Raw genomic sequence first — 13580 nt, forward strand, 5'->3', positions numbered from 1 at the left:
TTTTTTAAACAATATATATTTTTTGTGGAGATGAATTTTGAACGTCTTTAGCTGACTGTGTAGTCAGTGCAGTATAACACTATATATTCTACATATTCCTATACAGATTACAGTTTGGTGGTGTTTTGTTTCGTTTCCATCTCCTATGATACCACTGCGATAAAAACAGTGAGATAGCGTGTGTGAGTTTGTGTCTGTGTGGGTGTTTGTGTTAAGAGAGAGAGGAAGAGAGAGAGAGAGAGAGAGAGAGAGAGAGAGAGAGAGAGAGAGAGAGAGAGAGTGAGTATTGATGTTCCCATGCAGGCAGAGCAGTCGCACCTTTCCACCGGCTCCGGACAATGAGCCGCTCCACTCCCTCTCCCTCACTCCGCACCACACAGACCTGTTTCCCAGGCTGACCGTTGCCTTCTCCTGTTTTTCTTTTCTTTTTTTTTCTTTTCTTTTACTGTTACACAACTAAACACCGTCGGACCCGAGACTTTCTCTCCGTCTAAATCTGTGAGCTTTAGACTGAGCCTGCAGCAGGACTCTCCCGGTCACACTTCATTTCGCCACCGGTCGTTCAAGTCGTCGCGTGGCGCCCGGAGGACGTAAGTAAACCAGGCTTTTTAAAAATTAAACAAGTTTCTCTCCACGCACGTGCCATTTCTGCTTCCACGCAGGTGACCAGGTAACTACAGATGATTAACTCTCGGATGAACTGTTTCTTCTTTTACCTTTGTTACCTCGTGGATGTGCGAAGGATAAGAGCTCGTGGAATAAACTGTGAAATTAACCTAAACGATGATTAAAGACAATAGTGTAATGTCTTTAGTAGGCTACCCAAAGAGAAAATCTGTATCAGCATACAAACACTGCCTCAGACAACAGTCTGAGACAGAAGAGCTGAAGTAAGGTGCATGGCCTCCTTTGCTCCTTTGTGCCTCACACCACATTGTGGAGACTTCACACTGATAAACTGTGCAGTTACTGTACTCTGTAATATGGATGCTGTAACATCATTGTTCACCCATTGAACAAGTCTAGTCTCCCTGGTTTGCCCACCCCCATTTACTGTATTAATGCACATTAAATTACAGTCACACTGTATCTTTTTAAGACCTCTGCACTGCCAACTTACCATTTTTACCCTTGATCAAATCCCCTTTCAGAAGATTAGGAGTTAAGTTTGTGCCCGGGCCTGCTTCATTCTGCTTGTGTGTATTGACACATTTCTACTTTTTCTCCCAGAGGCTTGAGAAGTGAATGGTGTGAACAGTGTTGGAATGCAACAGGATTATCATCTGACCTTAACTCAGAGGAGGCGAAGCAACCAGACCATTAGATCACACGTTTTCTGATCTTTGCTGCACTACAATGCCTTTGAGGTTACAATGTCTACGCTGAAGCACGTTATTCTACAGGATAAAGACCAGGACACTGAAAAGAAGCTGGACTGGAGTTACATTGAATGGGTTGAAAATGAAGTTGTCACCACAGGTGTGGCAAATGCACAGACACAAACGGACTGGGGGCCCTTTGAGCACAAGGAGAGTCAGACCAGCAACCCGGTCATAATGCACATAGATCTCACACGGACACACTCCAAGCTGAGACATTCGTCTCTGGTGGACACTGATGGCTTGGTAGCACCTTTCTTCCAGTTTGATCGGCAGGCCCCAGGCCGCATCTCCACATCTCCCACTTTGAGGAGGATGAGGAGCACCCGGCGTCCTCTGATAGATTCCCGGGATCCGGCGAGGATGGGGAGCACACAGGAGGAGCCTTCTACATCGAGCACACCATCCCCCATAAGCCCCCTGTCCCCGGGACACAGAGTCAAGTCTCCTCTCGCAGCAAGCCCACTCTCTGATGGAGAGATCTGTCACGATCACCAGCCCATTTCATCCTCTGGCCGACAGAGAACCAGATCACATAGATCAAAGACTTTTGACAATGGTATCACTCCCACGAGAAAAGAGTGTTGCAGTGCTCATCCCACTCTTATTAAAGATTTTGGATTTCCTGATGGTGAAGTACAGGTGAGCTTTTACTTGCAGGATAAAACATAATTTTAATTGAAGCATGTCTGCATAATAAGGATGACTGGAGTCCAGCAGAAATCATTTGTTCCCCTTATCACCACACCCAACCTCAAGGCAAGACCACAAGTCATGTGCTGTAGTCTGGTGTGGATTTTTTTTTTTTTTTATCCAAAGCTTTTAAATTAAATGGTTACACATTCCTTCCTTGCGGAAACTTTCTCTCCCTCATTCTGCATTGCCTCCTGCGGTGGTCACTCACAATGCGAGCTTTTGACAGCAAATGAATCAGCAGTTACATGCACTGACAGCTCCGACCAAACCCACTGCCTGGAGAGCCCTGGGAAGTGCTCTCCTTGGGCCCCTATTCACCGCAGTCAGCAGTCACCCAATAATGGAGGGGTCAGTGAGCGATGGAAAAAGATAATGGGGAGATCTATTCATCAGCTCGTGGTATTCAAGCGAGCACATTCTCAATAGAGTCCCGACATTCTCCTCAGATATCAGAGGCTTTTGAATCCAAGCGACCACTTAAAACACTGATTCAAATTTGAATGTCTTTGAAAGTGATATAGTGGTGTTGTTAGCAGTAGGAGGTCCTAGCACACTCTATTTAATGCTGAGTGTACAGTGAGACAGTGCTAGCATGGCATGTAAAATAGCCTAATTAGAGCTTTGTAAACTTGGCCACTTAAAAAAAGAAAGTGCGAATTTTTAGTGTGTAAAATTATCTGATTTGAACTTGTTTTGATTTATACCTGTTTCTAATTTTCAGTGAGGTACCAAAGAAGTTAATCAACTCAGTGGTGTATTTGTATATTTTGTGGTTACAATTTAAAATTTGCCATTGTCTGATGCAGTATTTTTGTCTTCTTGCAGGAGAAAGACCACTGCTACTCTAGGTAGGTGTACCTTGGACTGTTTTGCATGTTGTCTGTGTAACTTGCCAGCGTAGCAAATAAACACCAGCGCTCTGCTTTCAAGTTAGTGAGAACATGTTTGCATATCAGGAATGTACTAAAAAAAAATTTTCATGTGACGGATAAACTACACTACAGCGCTCACGTTTGTTTTTCTGTCCTTTATTTGTCTCTAATTTGCATGATGAGCCACTTCCGTCGCTTTTTCTCCAAAATATCTGTCAAATCTTTTGACTGACTAAAATATTTGAGCTTCAGCATCACGAGTGCCTCTGCCTTCTGTGCTCGCTGGACACTCGTGAGCAAGCGAGGATGACTGGACCTTTGGTCTAAGGAGCCCCATTGTGCATTCATTGTCATTCATGTCTTTGTTAATGGAGCATAAGCTTGGTGGGTTAAGTTTTGAGAGTCCCATGGTTATGTATGGGCTAGACAAACTCTCATTAAGGCTGTTTTCTCTTACTACCACCCACACCCCTCCTAATGGGCCTCTGGGCTCTTCCCCTCACTGGATAATTAGGCAGCTATTGTCCTAGTAATTACACCCTGGCACTGTGCCTCTTACAGTGACCGGGCCTTGCGAGCCATTGGTTGGGGACAGTTTTGTTTTGGGGCATCATTATTTCTCTTGTTGTGCGGGAACAAAGCATCCATTTTTACAAGTGCTCTCGGTGGCAGAGAGGCTGACACAGAGAAAGCTTTCTGAACGGTCACAAAGCAACAGGATGTCATTGTAAGGATGCTGGTGGAATGAACTGCAAGGAGGCACTGACCTGGTTTAGAGGAGCGCCTCTCTTACCGTCCCATCAGCCGTGTATGCTCCACAGTGCTCAGGTGCTGTTGCCAACCATTTATCTGTTTTGCTGTTGATTCGGCACTGCCCTGCCTATACATTGATCTCTGTGGAGAGGGGTTGTATCAGGTTACCAGGAAGAACACGGCCTCTGCCAGTGAGCATGCAAGCAAGAACAGTTGGTGCTTTCACAGTTCAACAAAAGTGTCCTGGAGGGGGAAAAACGTACCAGGTTACTCCTGTTCAGTTGTACACTAACTTTTCCTATGATTGTACTGGTTGGCCCCTGTAGCCATGTGGCCTACATGTGCGCTCGAGTTCGTCTCCTGTGCTGCTTGTGCAACTCTTAAGGCAAAGCAGCAGGAATGCAGCTACTGTATGAGGGGGTGTTCTGTGCTGTAAGAGGAAGAAAGACTGATCATTCAGTTTAACAAAGCAGATTTTGCATGTAATAGTAGACAGAGGCTAACCAGTTCCTCTTGGTTGAACTTCTGCTCCAATTTGCTGTATTGTCATCATAAACAGGGACATTAGCCCTCACCTGTAAGTCAGGCTTCCTTATTACCAGAGCACGTCCTGATAACCTTTATCTGCTAGAAAAGTGTCGATCAGCTCAATGAGGATATGTTTGTGATGCACCAATGGTGAAATGGATTTTATAACAAAGATCCTCTCTTAGATTTTGCCTTATTGTTTCCCCTTTTTCAGTTCTTTTTCTATCTATTTCTGAACTCTAAACTCTCTCTCTGTTTAAAGCCAAGACCTTCAGGGTCTTGGCTTTAAATCTTTAGACGTGAAACTGCAGTGTGATGACGTGGATCACTGGTCAGCTGTCGATCAGTGTCAGAGTGCTGAAAGTGTACCTTACCTTTGGCAAAACCAGCCTGTCTGGTTGCTGTGCACCTTATTTCTGCTGACTGCAGCCACGACTACAAGTCTGCTGTTAGCATCGGCTAAAAGTTTGGATTGTGCTTGTCAAGAGTCACACAGTCACAGATCAAGTTTTACTGTGTTTCAAATCTTTTGATTCAATTTATGAGAAGCAAGATCAATGCTCTGTTTAGTTCTGCACCATGTGAAAACAGTCATGTGGCCATGCCCTTTCTAGATATTTAGTTTATTCTTAGTATCACCCACACCTTCATAACATAATTGAATAACAGTTATTATGGCCTTTGATTTTTAATTTCAACATGTGAGTGTTCTTTTTTTTTTTTAATTTCTTTCAGCTGTGATCTCCAAACTAAAACAGCAAAGGATAAGTCAAAATACTTGAGAACAGTGGCTGTTTGAGCTTTGCCTGAGGCGAAAAGGCAGGCCTGTGTTTTTCCAGCCACAGCCATGCCTTGGTTACTAACTATGAAAAGGAGACCGAGAGGATTATAACTGGCACACACTGACAGCTCGCCTCCTTCCACACAAATAGGGTGATCCATTAATCAGCAGCTATCCCCCTATAAGCCAGACACATAACTCTTATCCTTTATAATTTCCACTACTCATGTTAATTGCCAATTTGCTGCACAATGCAGATGGTATTTCAGTGGTATTTCAACCATGTAAAATGACAAAAGGAATTCTGTTATTTCCTGTGGCTCGCACTAAGTCTTTTCTCTTTGTGCTGTACTACACTGTCAATAGACTAGTAATGGTTCTTGTGACAGTGAATATCAGATGTCTGGTGACGCTGGTTTTAAAATGCCAAGCGTTACTACCAGTTTTAATGTTGGCATGTTTGGCAGCCTCATGAAAGACGTTCACCTGACGTCTTCTTCTGTGCCCTCAGGCTTCAGGAAAGAAGACGGAGTTCTGTGGTGGTCAGCCTGCCCGGATTGGATGTTTCACCAGGAGACCTTTTTGTATCCAATGGAGCAGCTGGCATATTAAATGGTATAAACTTCTCCAGTAAAATTATTTATTACGCTGTATATATTTTGATGGTATTATTTCTCATTTGTTGCTGATTAACCCTATCATTCTGCCCCCTGTTTTTAAGTGATGCTTCCACATGAACTGATTGGCTTATCTCACCGTACGTGAACACTTTAATAGCCCTTGAGAGCAAAATGAGCTACGATGTTTGGCTGTAACACATCCCTCTGTGTTGTTATGGAAATTCAAGCAACGTGTGTGCATCATAGTTTGGTTTGGGTTGTGGCCCACTTTCCGTAATGGTGAAAGAGGCTGTAAAGAGTTCACTGTTTACGATGTTTATATAAACATAGAAACCTCTGTAGCTGGTGTCAGTGCCATCAACCTTTTCATGTTCTGTAATGAGCTTTCACACTTGACAACATCAACGTTTTACATGGCTTTTCTAGGCAAATCTAAATTCTAAATGTGTATAATTCAGCATTAATCTTGAATGCAAATCCAATTATTCACATTAATTAATTTTTTTTTCAACAGCTCTGATTATTTTTATTTAAAAAGATAATGTGTAACACATTAACATCCATATTTGAAGCTTATTAGAGACATTGAGAGGCAGATAAAAGGAAGTGATAAATGGAAAACAGTTTCTGGCCTGGCTGTGAAAAGTTTAAGCAGCATACATTTATTAATGTGTCTTGATGCTTCAAGGAATTCAACTTATCAGTGTGTCTGTTTGTGGTGCTAAACCACAAATCAGCCAAAAGGGCAAGACATATACACTATTTGTGCACTAGTGTGTCTAACCCATATTTGCAAAAATAACAGAATTAAATGCACTTTCTGTAAGTTGTTTCCTCAAGTCCAGCACAGTTTTTATCCTCGAACACTGTTTTGTTTGTTTGATTCTTATCCCATTTGTTTGACAGCACACATTTGCCCTTGTACCATTGTTAGTAATCAGCATTTTATATTTGATCTTCACAGATACTAAGAAGTCAAAGTGGCCTTTTTCAAGGCGTAGTACGGTAGGTGTGTTGTTTGTCTGTTAGTGGTTGTTGTGCGGCTGCCAGTGTTACACTTGTGGTTTGTATTGATGTGCTTTGTTTTAGCAGTTGGTTTGTACATTGTTCTCTGACCCACTTCTCAAAGCAGATTAATGAGGTTCCTCTTATCCCTTTTCGCTCACGCAGACTTTGTAATTGGTCAACACTTGAAATGCAGAACTTGAGCCAAATTTGTTGGTTTGGTTTTTGAGAATGCTAGACTGTTACATGGACAGATAATAACCAAAACAAAATAACAGATCTGCACACACATCCACATCTGAAAATCCTTTTTTAGAATCAGCCCTCTGTCATTTTGTGTGTCTTTTCCTTTGCCTCGCAGACTAAAGGGAAGTCGCAGACAGGCACAGTGTCAGATATCGAAAAATATCTCTCAACAGCACAGATTCAAGACTGGAGAAGCTCGGAACTTCAGAAGTATAAGGTGAGAAATGACTACTGTCGGCGGCAGAAGCCCTTAAGCGCCCATGCTGTTTCTTATGTAAATCATCATGTTTGTTCTGTCTGCACAGTGACTTTTAATCCAAGCAAAATCAGAGTTTGAACAAACAAGAGATTCAGATTTCCAATCCAAATAGATCTCAGTGTTTAACAAATGACTCAGAAATAACAGGATGGCAGTGAGTGCGAAGCTCCCGCAACTTTTAAATGACACGTTATGCAATAACCAGAATTTCTAGACAGTAACCTGTCAGGTCGACCCTGTACATAAACAAACACTGACATGTGCTTGAGTGTATCAGGGTGGTGGTGGGAACTTTTAGTCACAGAATATTTAGTTATTATACATACACACATTCTGAGATGTTTGAGGAATATACATTTTCCCTTTTTGTGTCTTACTTAACAGTGCAGTGATTTGTCTTTCTGTCTATCTGTGTGCAGGACTACTCTCTGGCGGAGTTCCTGCGGGACCAGTCTTCCCAGGTGAGCGCCGCCTCTGACCCTCAGGGCTTCAAGAGACAAGAGGCCATCTGGGAACTGTTCACTAGCGAGTGTGTCTACTTCCTGGATCAGCTCATGGTTCTCAAAGAGGTGACTCAAAATGCACACGCACATTCAAATACACACAAGCAAGACCACAAATAAATAGACCAAACCCAAACGAAACCCAACACCTGCTGCTTTATGGTTTTCATCTTTTCACTGAATTCCTGTCATTGAGGTTCATGTAAAAGTCTCTTTGGGATTTCCATTCTTTACAGCAACGGATTAGAAACTTAATGCTAGCACCACAGATAGCCTGAGCCCATTCTCTCTGTGACTTCTTTTGTTGCTTTCAGGTGTTTTTGGCTACACTCTCAAACCTGCAGATGAGGAGCTGCCTGACTGATGTCGACTCCTGGAGGCTGTTTGCAAACCTCAATGAGCTTTGCCTGGTGAGACATGATGCAAATAAGAAGCACAAGGCCTGTTAGTTTTATATGTATTATGTAAATAATTTAAAAACAACAGCAGCCTTCACGGCATTATAATAACAGTGTTTGTTGTGTGAACTATTGTTAACACTAACTCCTGAAAAAGTGCCCTAAATGAGAGGAACTAGAACCAGGACCTTTTCGTAACCAGGAAATCCTTTTTCAAGGGAGTCCTGGAAATGATAGGGAGCAATAACAATAAGTTACAGACAAACAACATAAAAGAGATAAGAGAACATCGAGTATGCCATAAAATCGGAGTTTGATAGAAGCGTAATGAATAAAATTTCTATTACCTCATACAAAAGATTTGATTTTTAAACCAGCCTAAATAACACCTTTAAGCAACTGAAGCGATGCCGAAAAAAATAAGACCAATCTAAAAACTATATCATTGTAACTTAATACGTAACGTGCGCTTGGATTATTATATAATTCCTGTTGTTGGCACCTAAGATGAAACTGAAGGGATGGATCTGCCTCCTTCTCTTCATTAATTGATTCATCCATTCACTCATCTTAAGGTGCAGCTGCACAGCTGTCTGCTCACCTCTCTGTTCTTTTATGTAATTTCTTCCTCTATTGTTAGACTGAAAGTGAGTGAGGTATGACGGTGTCTCGTGGCTGTGCAGTGACACCTGACACTGAGTGCTTTCTGCTGCAGGTGAGCTTTGGTTTCCTGAACAACCTCTTGCGCGTCATCAAGGACACGTTGGAGATTACCGAGGGTGGCGGGCCCACCCTGCTGGAGCTGCTGAGCAAGGCGAGTGTGACTCACATGTGGACGCACACACACACCAACACACTGACCTCAGCTGCAGACGACACTCGACAATTTGTTGAGTTGTGAGAAGCAGCTGAGAGAGATAAAGGAAGCATTTCACCCTAAAAGATTTGCTGGAGACGTGTGCACATTGTGCAGTAATACAGAGAATGCACATCAAACATTAAGCTGGATTGATTAATATTATTACACATTTTTAACAATTCAATTTCCAATAATTAATAAATAATAAGATTATTAGAATTAGAATGACTTGTGCGTTTTTTTGTATTGTATCTACACTCACTATAGAAAGCAGGTGACATAATATAGACTGGGTGTTAAATGTTAGTTGAATGGTACATTCAGTCATTATATGATTTGATTTAAATTGTAGGTTAAAATGTGTGTATGTAATTTTTGCAAAAGCAACACAACCATTATCTGTTGCTAGTCTGTTATCACACCACAGGAGCCTTTTCAAAATAAAACATGAATAATAAATAATCATGTGCATTGTTTTGACTGGATCAGGTTTCCTTAAAGAGCTTGCGCTTCCTCTGACACTCTACAAATCCTATTTAATGTTTTGTCCTTTAATAATAAATAATTTTGAGCTCCAAAGTTCAACAAAAAAGAAATCACAGTGTGATGAAAAACTTCTTCATCATCAGATAAAGCAGAAGAGAGAAATAATTCATCTCACAGGAGCACACAGGTTATGTTTTTGTGTTTGCGTTCAGATTGACATCTTCTTGTTCCCTTTTTATGATCTGTTTATCTTCAGCCTAATGGCTGATGTGACCCAGCAATCTGTGTCCCAGTGTTTAAATAACTCTCCTATCTTTTGGCAGGCTTTCCGGGAGAGCATATGTCACTGCCTGCAGAAGTACTGCCTCAACTACTCCACGGCTCTGCTTTATCTGGACAGCCTGAAGACCAGGGAGGACTTTGGATCTTACGTGAAGGTACAGGAGGGAACTCATCACTGAAGGCAGCTAAATTGTGTGTGCGTGTCAAAAGCAGCGGCAAGGACGCTATGTACCTTGACACCAAGGCAGGCAACGTGGTGCCAAGTATGAAAGAGGACACACAGCAATATTGCTGCCTAAACAGCGAACAACCAGTTTGGTGTCATCGAGGCTTGTCAGAGAGAGGAATGTGACTATTTGTCCCTCATGTAGCCTTCCCTGCCATCGTACTCATGTATTTGTTGAGGCTTTTGTTGTGTTTTGGTCTTAGATTTAATCTTTTCACACTCTTTTCACTGCCCATCCCCCCAGTTTCCCCTCTATTCTAACAAACACTGTGATGAGCTCTTTCATCCCTCTGACCTGCCTCTTTTTCCAGCCATCCTCTTACCCCAGCCTCTCTCTCTCTCTTTCTCCCTTTGTCTCCCCCTTTTTCTCCCAAGTGGTGCGAGAGGAACGAGCAGTGCCGGAGGCTGCAACTGCGTGACCTGTTGGTGGCACCTTTACAGAGGCTAACGCGATACCCGCTGTTGTTGCGGAACATTGCGAAGAGGTATCAGACGGAGGACGAGACCAGAGGTCTGCAGGCTATCACAGAGCAAGTGGACACATCTATATGTGAGTGGCTTCTTCACCTGGATTCTTTCCCCTTTATTTATCAAGTGCATCACTACATATCAGAATATGCTCTTATTTTGTTACAACTGTCATCCTGAGCATTTCAGTTGTGCCTTATCAGCAGACTCTCACTGACTGAGTAAGCTTGTATTGTTGTGGGGCTAGTTATATGACCTGAAGCACTTCACATAGATCTTGTCAGCTGCTGTTGACAAACTGCGCTTCAAGTGTCAGACGTTTCAGCAATGTCGTTCAGCTGATCAGGACTCAAGTGTTTCGTCAGCAGGTGGTTTACAAACACACCAAGATGCAAGACGGATGTTAAGCAGGTTTAAGACAAGTTATCTCCGTCAGCACAAACAGACCAGCTTGTGTCTTTTAGAGCAAACAGGCTTCACGCATTGGACGGCCGCCAGCAGCCCTGGCCGTTTATTCTTCACAGCATGCCCCTGCCTGCAGGGCTGTTGTGTCGGTTTACTCCGTAACTAGACGGACAGGCTGTGGGAAATGTGCTGCAGCACTGCACCTCAATGACATTTTGTTGTATTGAACAAATAATCTTACAGAACCAAACAGCTCGCCCTCACAAGTCTTAAATTACACACTTTCATATAGCCATTAAACAAGGCGTGGCAGAGCCACAGAGGTGATGTTAAGTATGGTAAGCACAGTTAAGATGTGTCGGCCAATGTCCTCTGGGTGTGGGAGATATTTACTGTAAAAACCTGGGTGATCTCTCACGATACCGTCACACCCATGTTTGGCAGGCAACCATTGCTGTAGAGGAAAACACAAGATGGATAATAGTGTTTTATTAGCCATGTTTTCATACTGTAAAGAATGATAAATCTGCTATTTAAAACAAAATGTGTTATTACTGTGAAGTAAGCAAAAACTACACTAAAACTACGGTATGTTGTACTAGTTTTTAGCATTCTATTTTTGTTTGTCTTGACTGAAGTGATGCCTCTCTTTTCCAGGTGATTTGGAGGGAAAGGTCAAATGGCTTGATAACTACCAGAAGGTGAAACAGTTGCGCGATGCCCTGGTGTGGCTCCCTGTATGGGAGAGAGACAAGCGGGCCTGCATCCCTGAGGTCTGTCTGGTGACGCACGGAGCATTTATTATTAAACTCATATTGTTAATATTTGTGCACGTTTGTGTCTGCGAGAGCTGTGTCAATACGCACCAACACTTCATCCTCCAATACCTTTTCGTGTGCAGATAAGATGATCCGATCATATATCAGATATCACGAAAAGCAAAGAAAACTATTTCAGAGCAATTCATGTTTCACAGTCTGGTGTGCCATTAGCTGTTACTTTGGTATCAGACACTCAGATCTTTCAATATCAGTTTACATGTCAAAAGGTGAAAACGTTTTCTTGTCACCTGATTGACTGCGTCTCTTTCAGAATCTGAAGCATCTCCTAAAGGCTGTCACTCTGGAGAATCTTATCTCTCACAGAAGTCTGCTGCACGAAGGCAAACTGGTGCTCACAGGTGTGTAGATCTGGCATAAATCCTTCACATTTCACATTCTCAGGTGCTTTGATTTGAACAAAATCCTATTCCATCTTTCTCTCGTTCATCGCCAGAGAACACAAAGCTGATAGATGTGTATCTGTTCCTGTTCGACGAATTCCTGCTGATCACAAAGATAAAGAGGAACAAGAAGGTACGGCTCTCTCTCATCCGGACTAATGATAAACATTCAGTATGAGTAATAACACAAGCTTCATAACTTGTCCCTGACCGTTCTTCTTGCATAGAAGTCCATTGGTCCAGAGCAGAATCCTCTGAGGCTGCCACAGAACCTGGAGCTGGATCAGCTGCTGAAGGAGGGCTGCACCTTCACGGTTCTCGACCAGCCCATTTCTCTGGACCGTCTCCAACTCAAGAACATTGATCAGCTAAATGCCTCAAGTAATTATAAGATATCTAGTATCTCAGACATCATTTCTTTTTGACTGGGTTTCCATAGTGAGGATCCATTTTTATAGAGCTTATTCACTGACACATTTGACTCAGTATTGATTAACTGTGCTTCTTTTTACCCTAAGATAAGCAAGTTGGCTATGTTGAGTTTGGTTTGAGCAGGACAGGCAGCAGAATCAAAATATCCTGATCTGATAACAACCAGTGTTGATTGTTGGTGTTATTTAGTGGAAGAATTATTATTCTGTGCTTTCTTTGTAGCATCAGGGCTGCCGCATTCTTTCATAATCATGCACCAGAACCGCTACCAGCAGTGTATCGGTGCATTCATCCTGCAAGCTGCGTCAGAGTCTGCCAAGGTAGATCAATTCAACTATGAGTTTCAGAGAAGTTTCCAAAGGGCTTGCAGTTCAATAAGAGCTGCTTCCATTCTGTTCACAGAAATTTTACACTCACACTGTACAGATGTGAAACATCACATGTGGATATGTGATATGAACAGCATCAACGCAATAATGAATTGTTAAAAATAACACCACTTTGCATCCTTAATAATCGTGTTTTAATATATGTATTTCTCTCATGTATTTCTCTTTTAATGCTCAGTTATTTAAAGAGAGAGAATCTCATTGTAAATCTGCCACAAGTGTCATTTAAAAAAAATTGTTTTATCTTAAAAAAACTGCTGACCTTTGCCATGTTACTGGTTAATGAACTTGTATGAATATTAAAGTATAATTATAGAGCTTTTTTTTACAAGTGGAGGGCTGTAGAAATAAAATATTCTGTATCATCTGGGTAATCCAACCAAACAGCTGTTAACTAGTAAACTCGATGATATCTGCTCTGACCACCTTTATCTGTGTTTTGCAGAGAGCATGGATATCAAAGATAGAGGGCGCTGTAGTGGCGCTGCTGAAGCTGGACTCTCAGCAGCCGCGAGTCAAGAGCTCCTCACTGTGGCTGGAGTCTTCACAGATATGACGCATCTAACAGTGCTAGAAGCCATCTGCAACGTCTTTATTGTCAATTGTGCACTTCACTGTCACCCTGAAGTCCTATAAAATGACTGTATTAGCACTAGGATCATTTTGTAAACTAAATGTTTGCCTTTATAGGCAGCTGCTGCAGTAGTGTACAATAAATGTCTGATTATGTTAGTAAAAGTTGTTCTTGGGTGTTTTTCCTTTTTGAGAACA

At 42.2% G+C, this 13580-nt stretch overlaps 1 protein-coding gene across 2 annotated transcripts; it reads left to right on the plus strand.

Annotated features, from left to right (window-relative positions):
- The first annotated feature begins 304 nt into the window (after window positions 1-304).
- plekhg7 (pleckstrin homology domain containing, family G (with RhoGef domain) member 7) lies at window positions 305-13540 on the plus strand. Of its 2 annotated transcripts, XM_041039082.1 has the most exons (17): window positions 305-590; window positions 1231-2021; window positions 2901-2923; window positions 5521-5624; window positions 6594-6634; window positions 6996-7097; window positions 7559-7708; window positions 7957-8052; window positions 8756-8854; window positions 9709-9822; window positions 10269-10443; window positions 11424-11539; window positions 11859-11946; window positions 12042-12121; window positions 12216-12369; window positions 12643-12740; window positions 13255-13540. In XM_041039082.1, exons 2-17 carry the CDS (start codon window positions 1374-1376, stop codon window positions 13363-13365), a joined length of 2199 nt encoding a protein of 732 aa, XP_040895016.1. In that variant the 5' UTR covers window positions 305-590; window positions 1231-1373; the 3' UTR covers window positions 13366-13540. The 2 variants fall into 2 exon arrangements, with proteins under 2 accessions (XP_040895016.1, XP_040895018.1); XM_041039084.1 differs by lacking the exons at window positions 11859-11946; window positions 12042-12121; window positions 12216-12369; window positions 12643-12740; window positions 13255-13540 and adding an exon at window positions 11711-11843 and having other exon boundaries at window positions 11424-11641.
- The last annotated feature ends 40 nt before the right edge of the window (window positions 13541-13580 follow it).

Source organism: Toxotes jaculatrix, chromosome 5 (genome assembly GCF_017976425.1).
Source record: "Toxotes jaculatrix isolate fToxJac2 chromosome 5, fToxJac2.pri, whole genome shotgun sequence".
NCBI lineage: Eukaryota > Metazoa > Chordata > Actinopteri > Toxotidae > Toxotes > Toxotes jaculatrix.

Excerpts from the sequence above, each read along its gene's own strand:
- plekhg7 (XM_041039082.1), top strand. The coding sequence starts at position 1,374 with ATGTCTACGCTGAAGCACGTTATTCTACAGGATAAAGACCAGGACACT. Across the intron at positions 7,098-7,558 it reads CGGAACTTCAGAAGTATAAG|GACTACTCTCTGGCGGAGTT; the intron begins GTGAGAAATGAC and ends ATCTGTGTGCAG. Across the intron at positions 8,855-9,708 it reads TGCTGGAGCTGCTGAGCAAG|GCTTTCCGGGAGAGCATATG; the intron begins GCGAGTGTGACT and ends ATCTTTTGGCAG.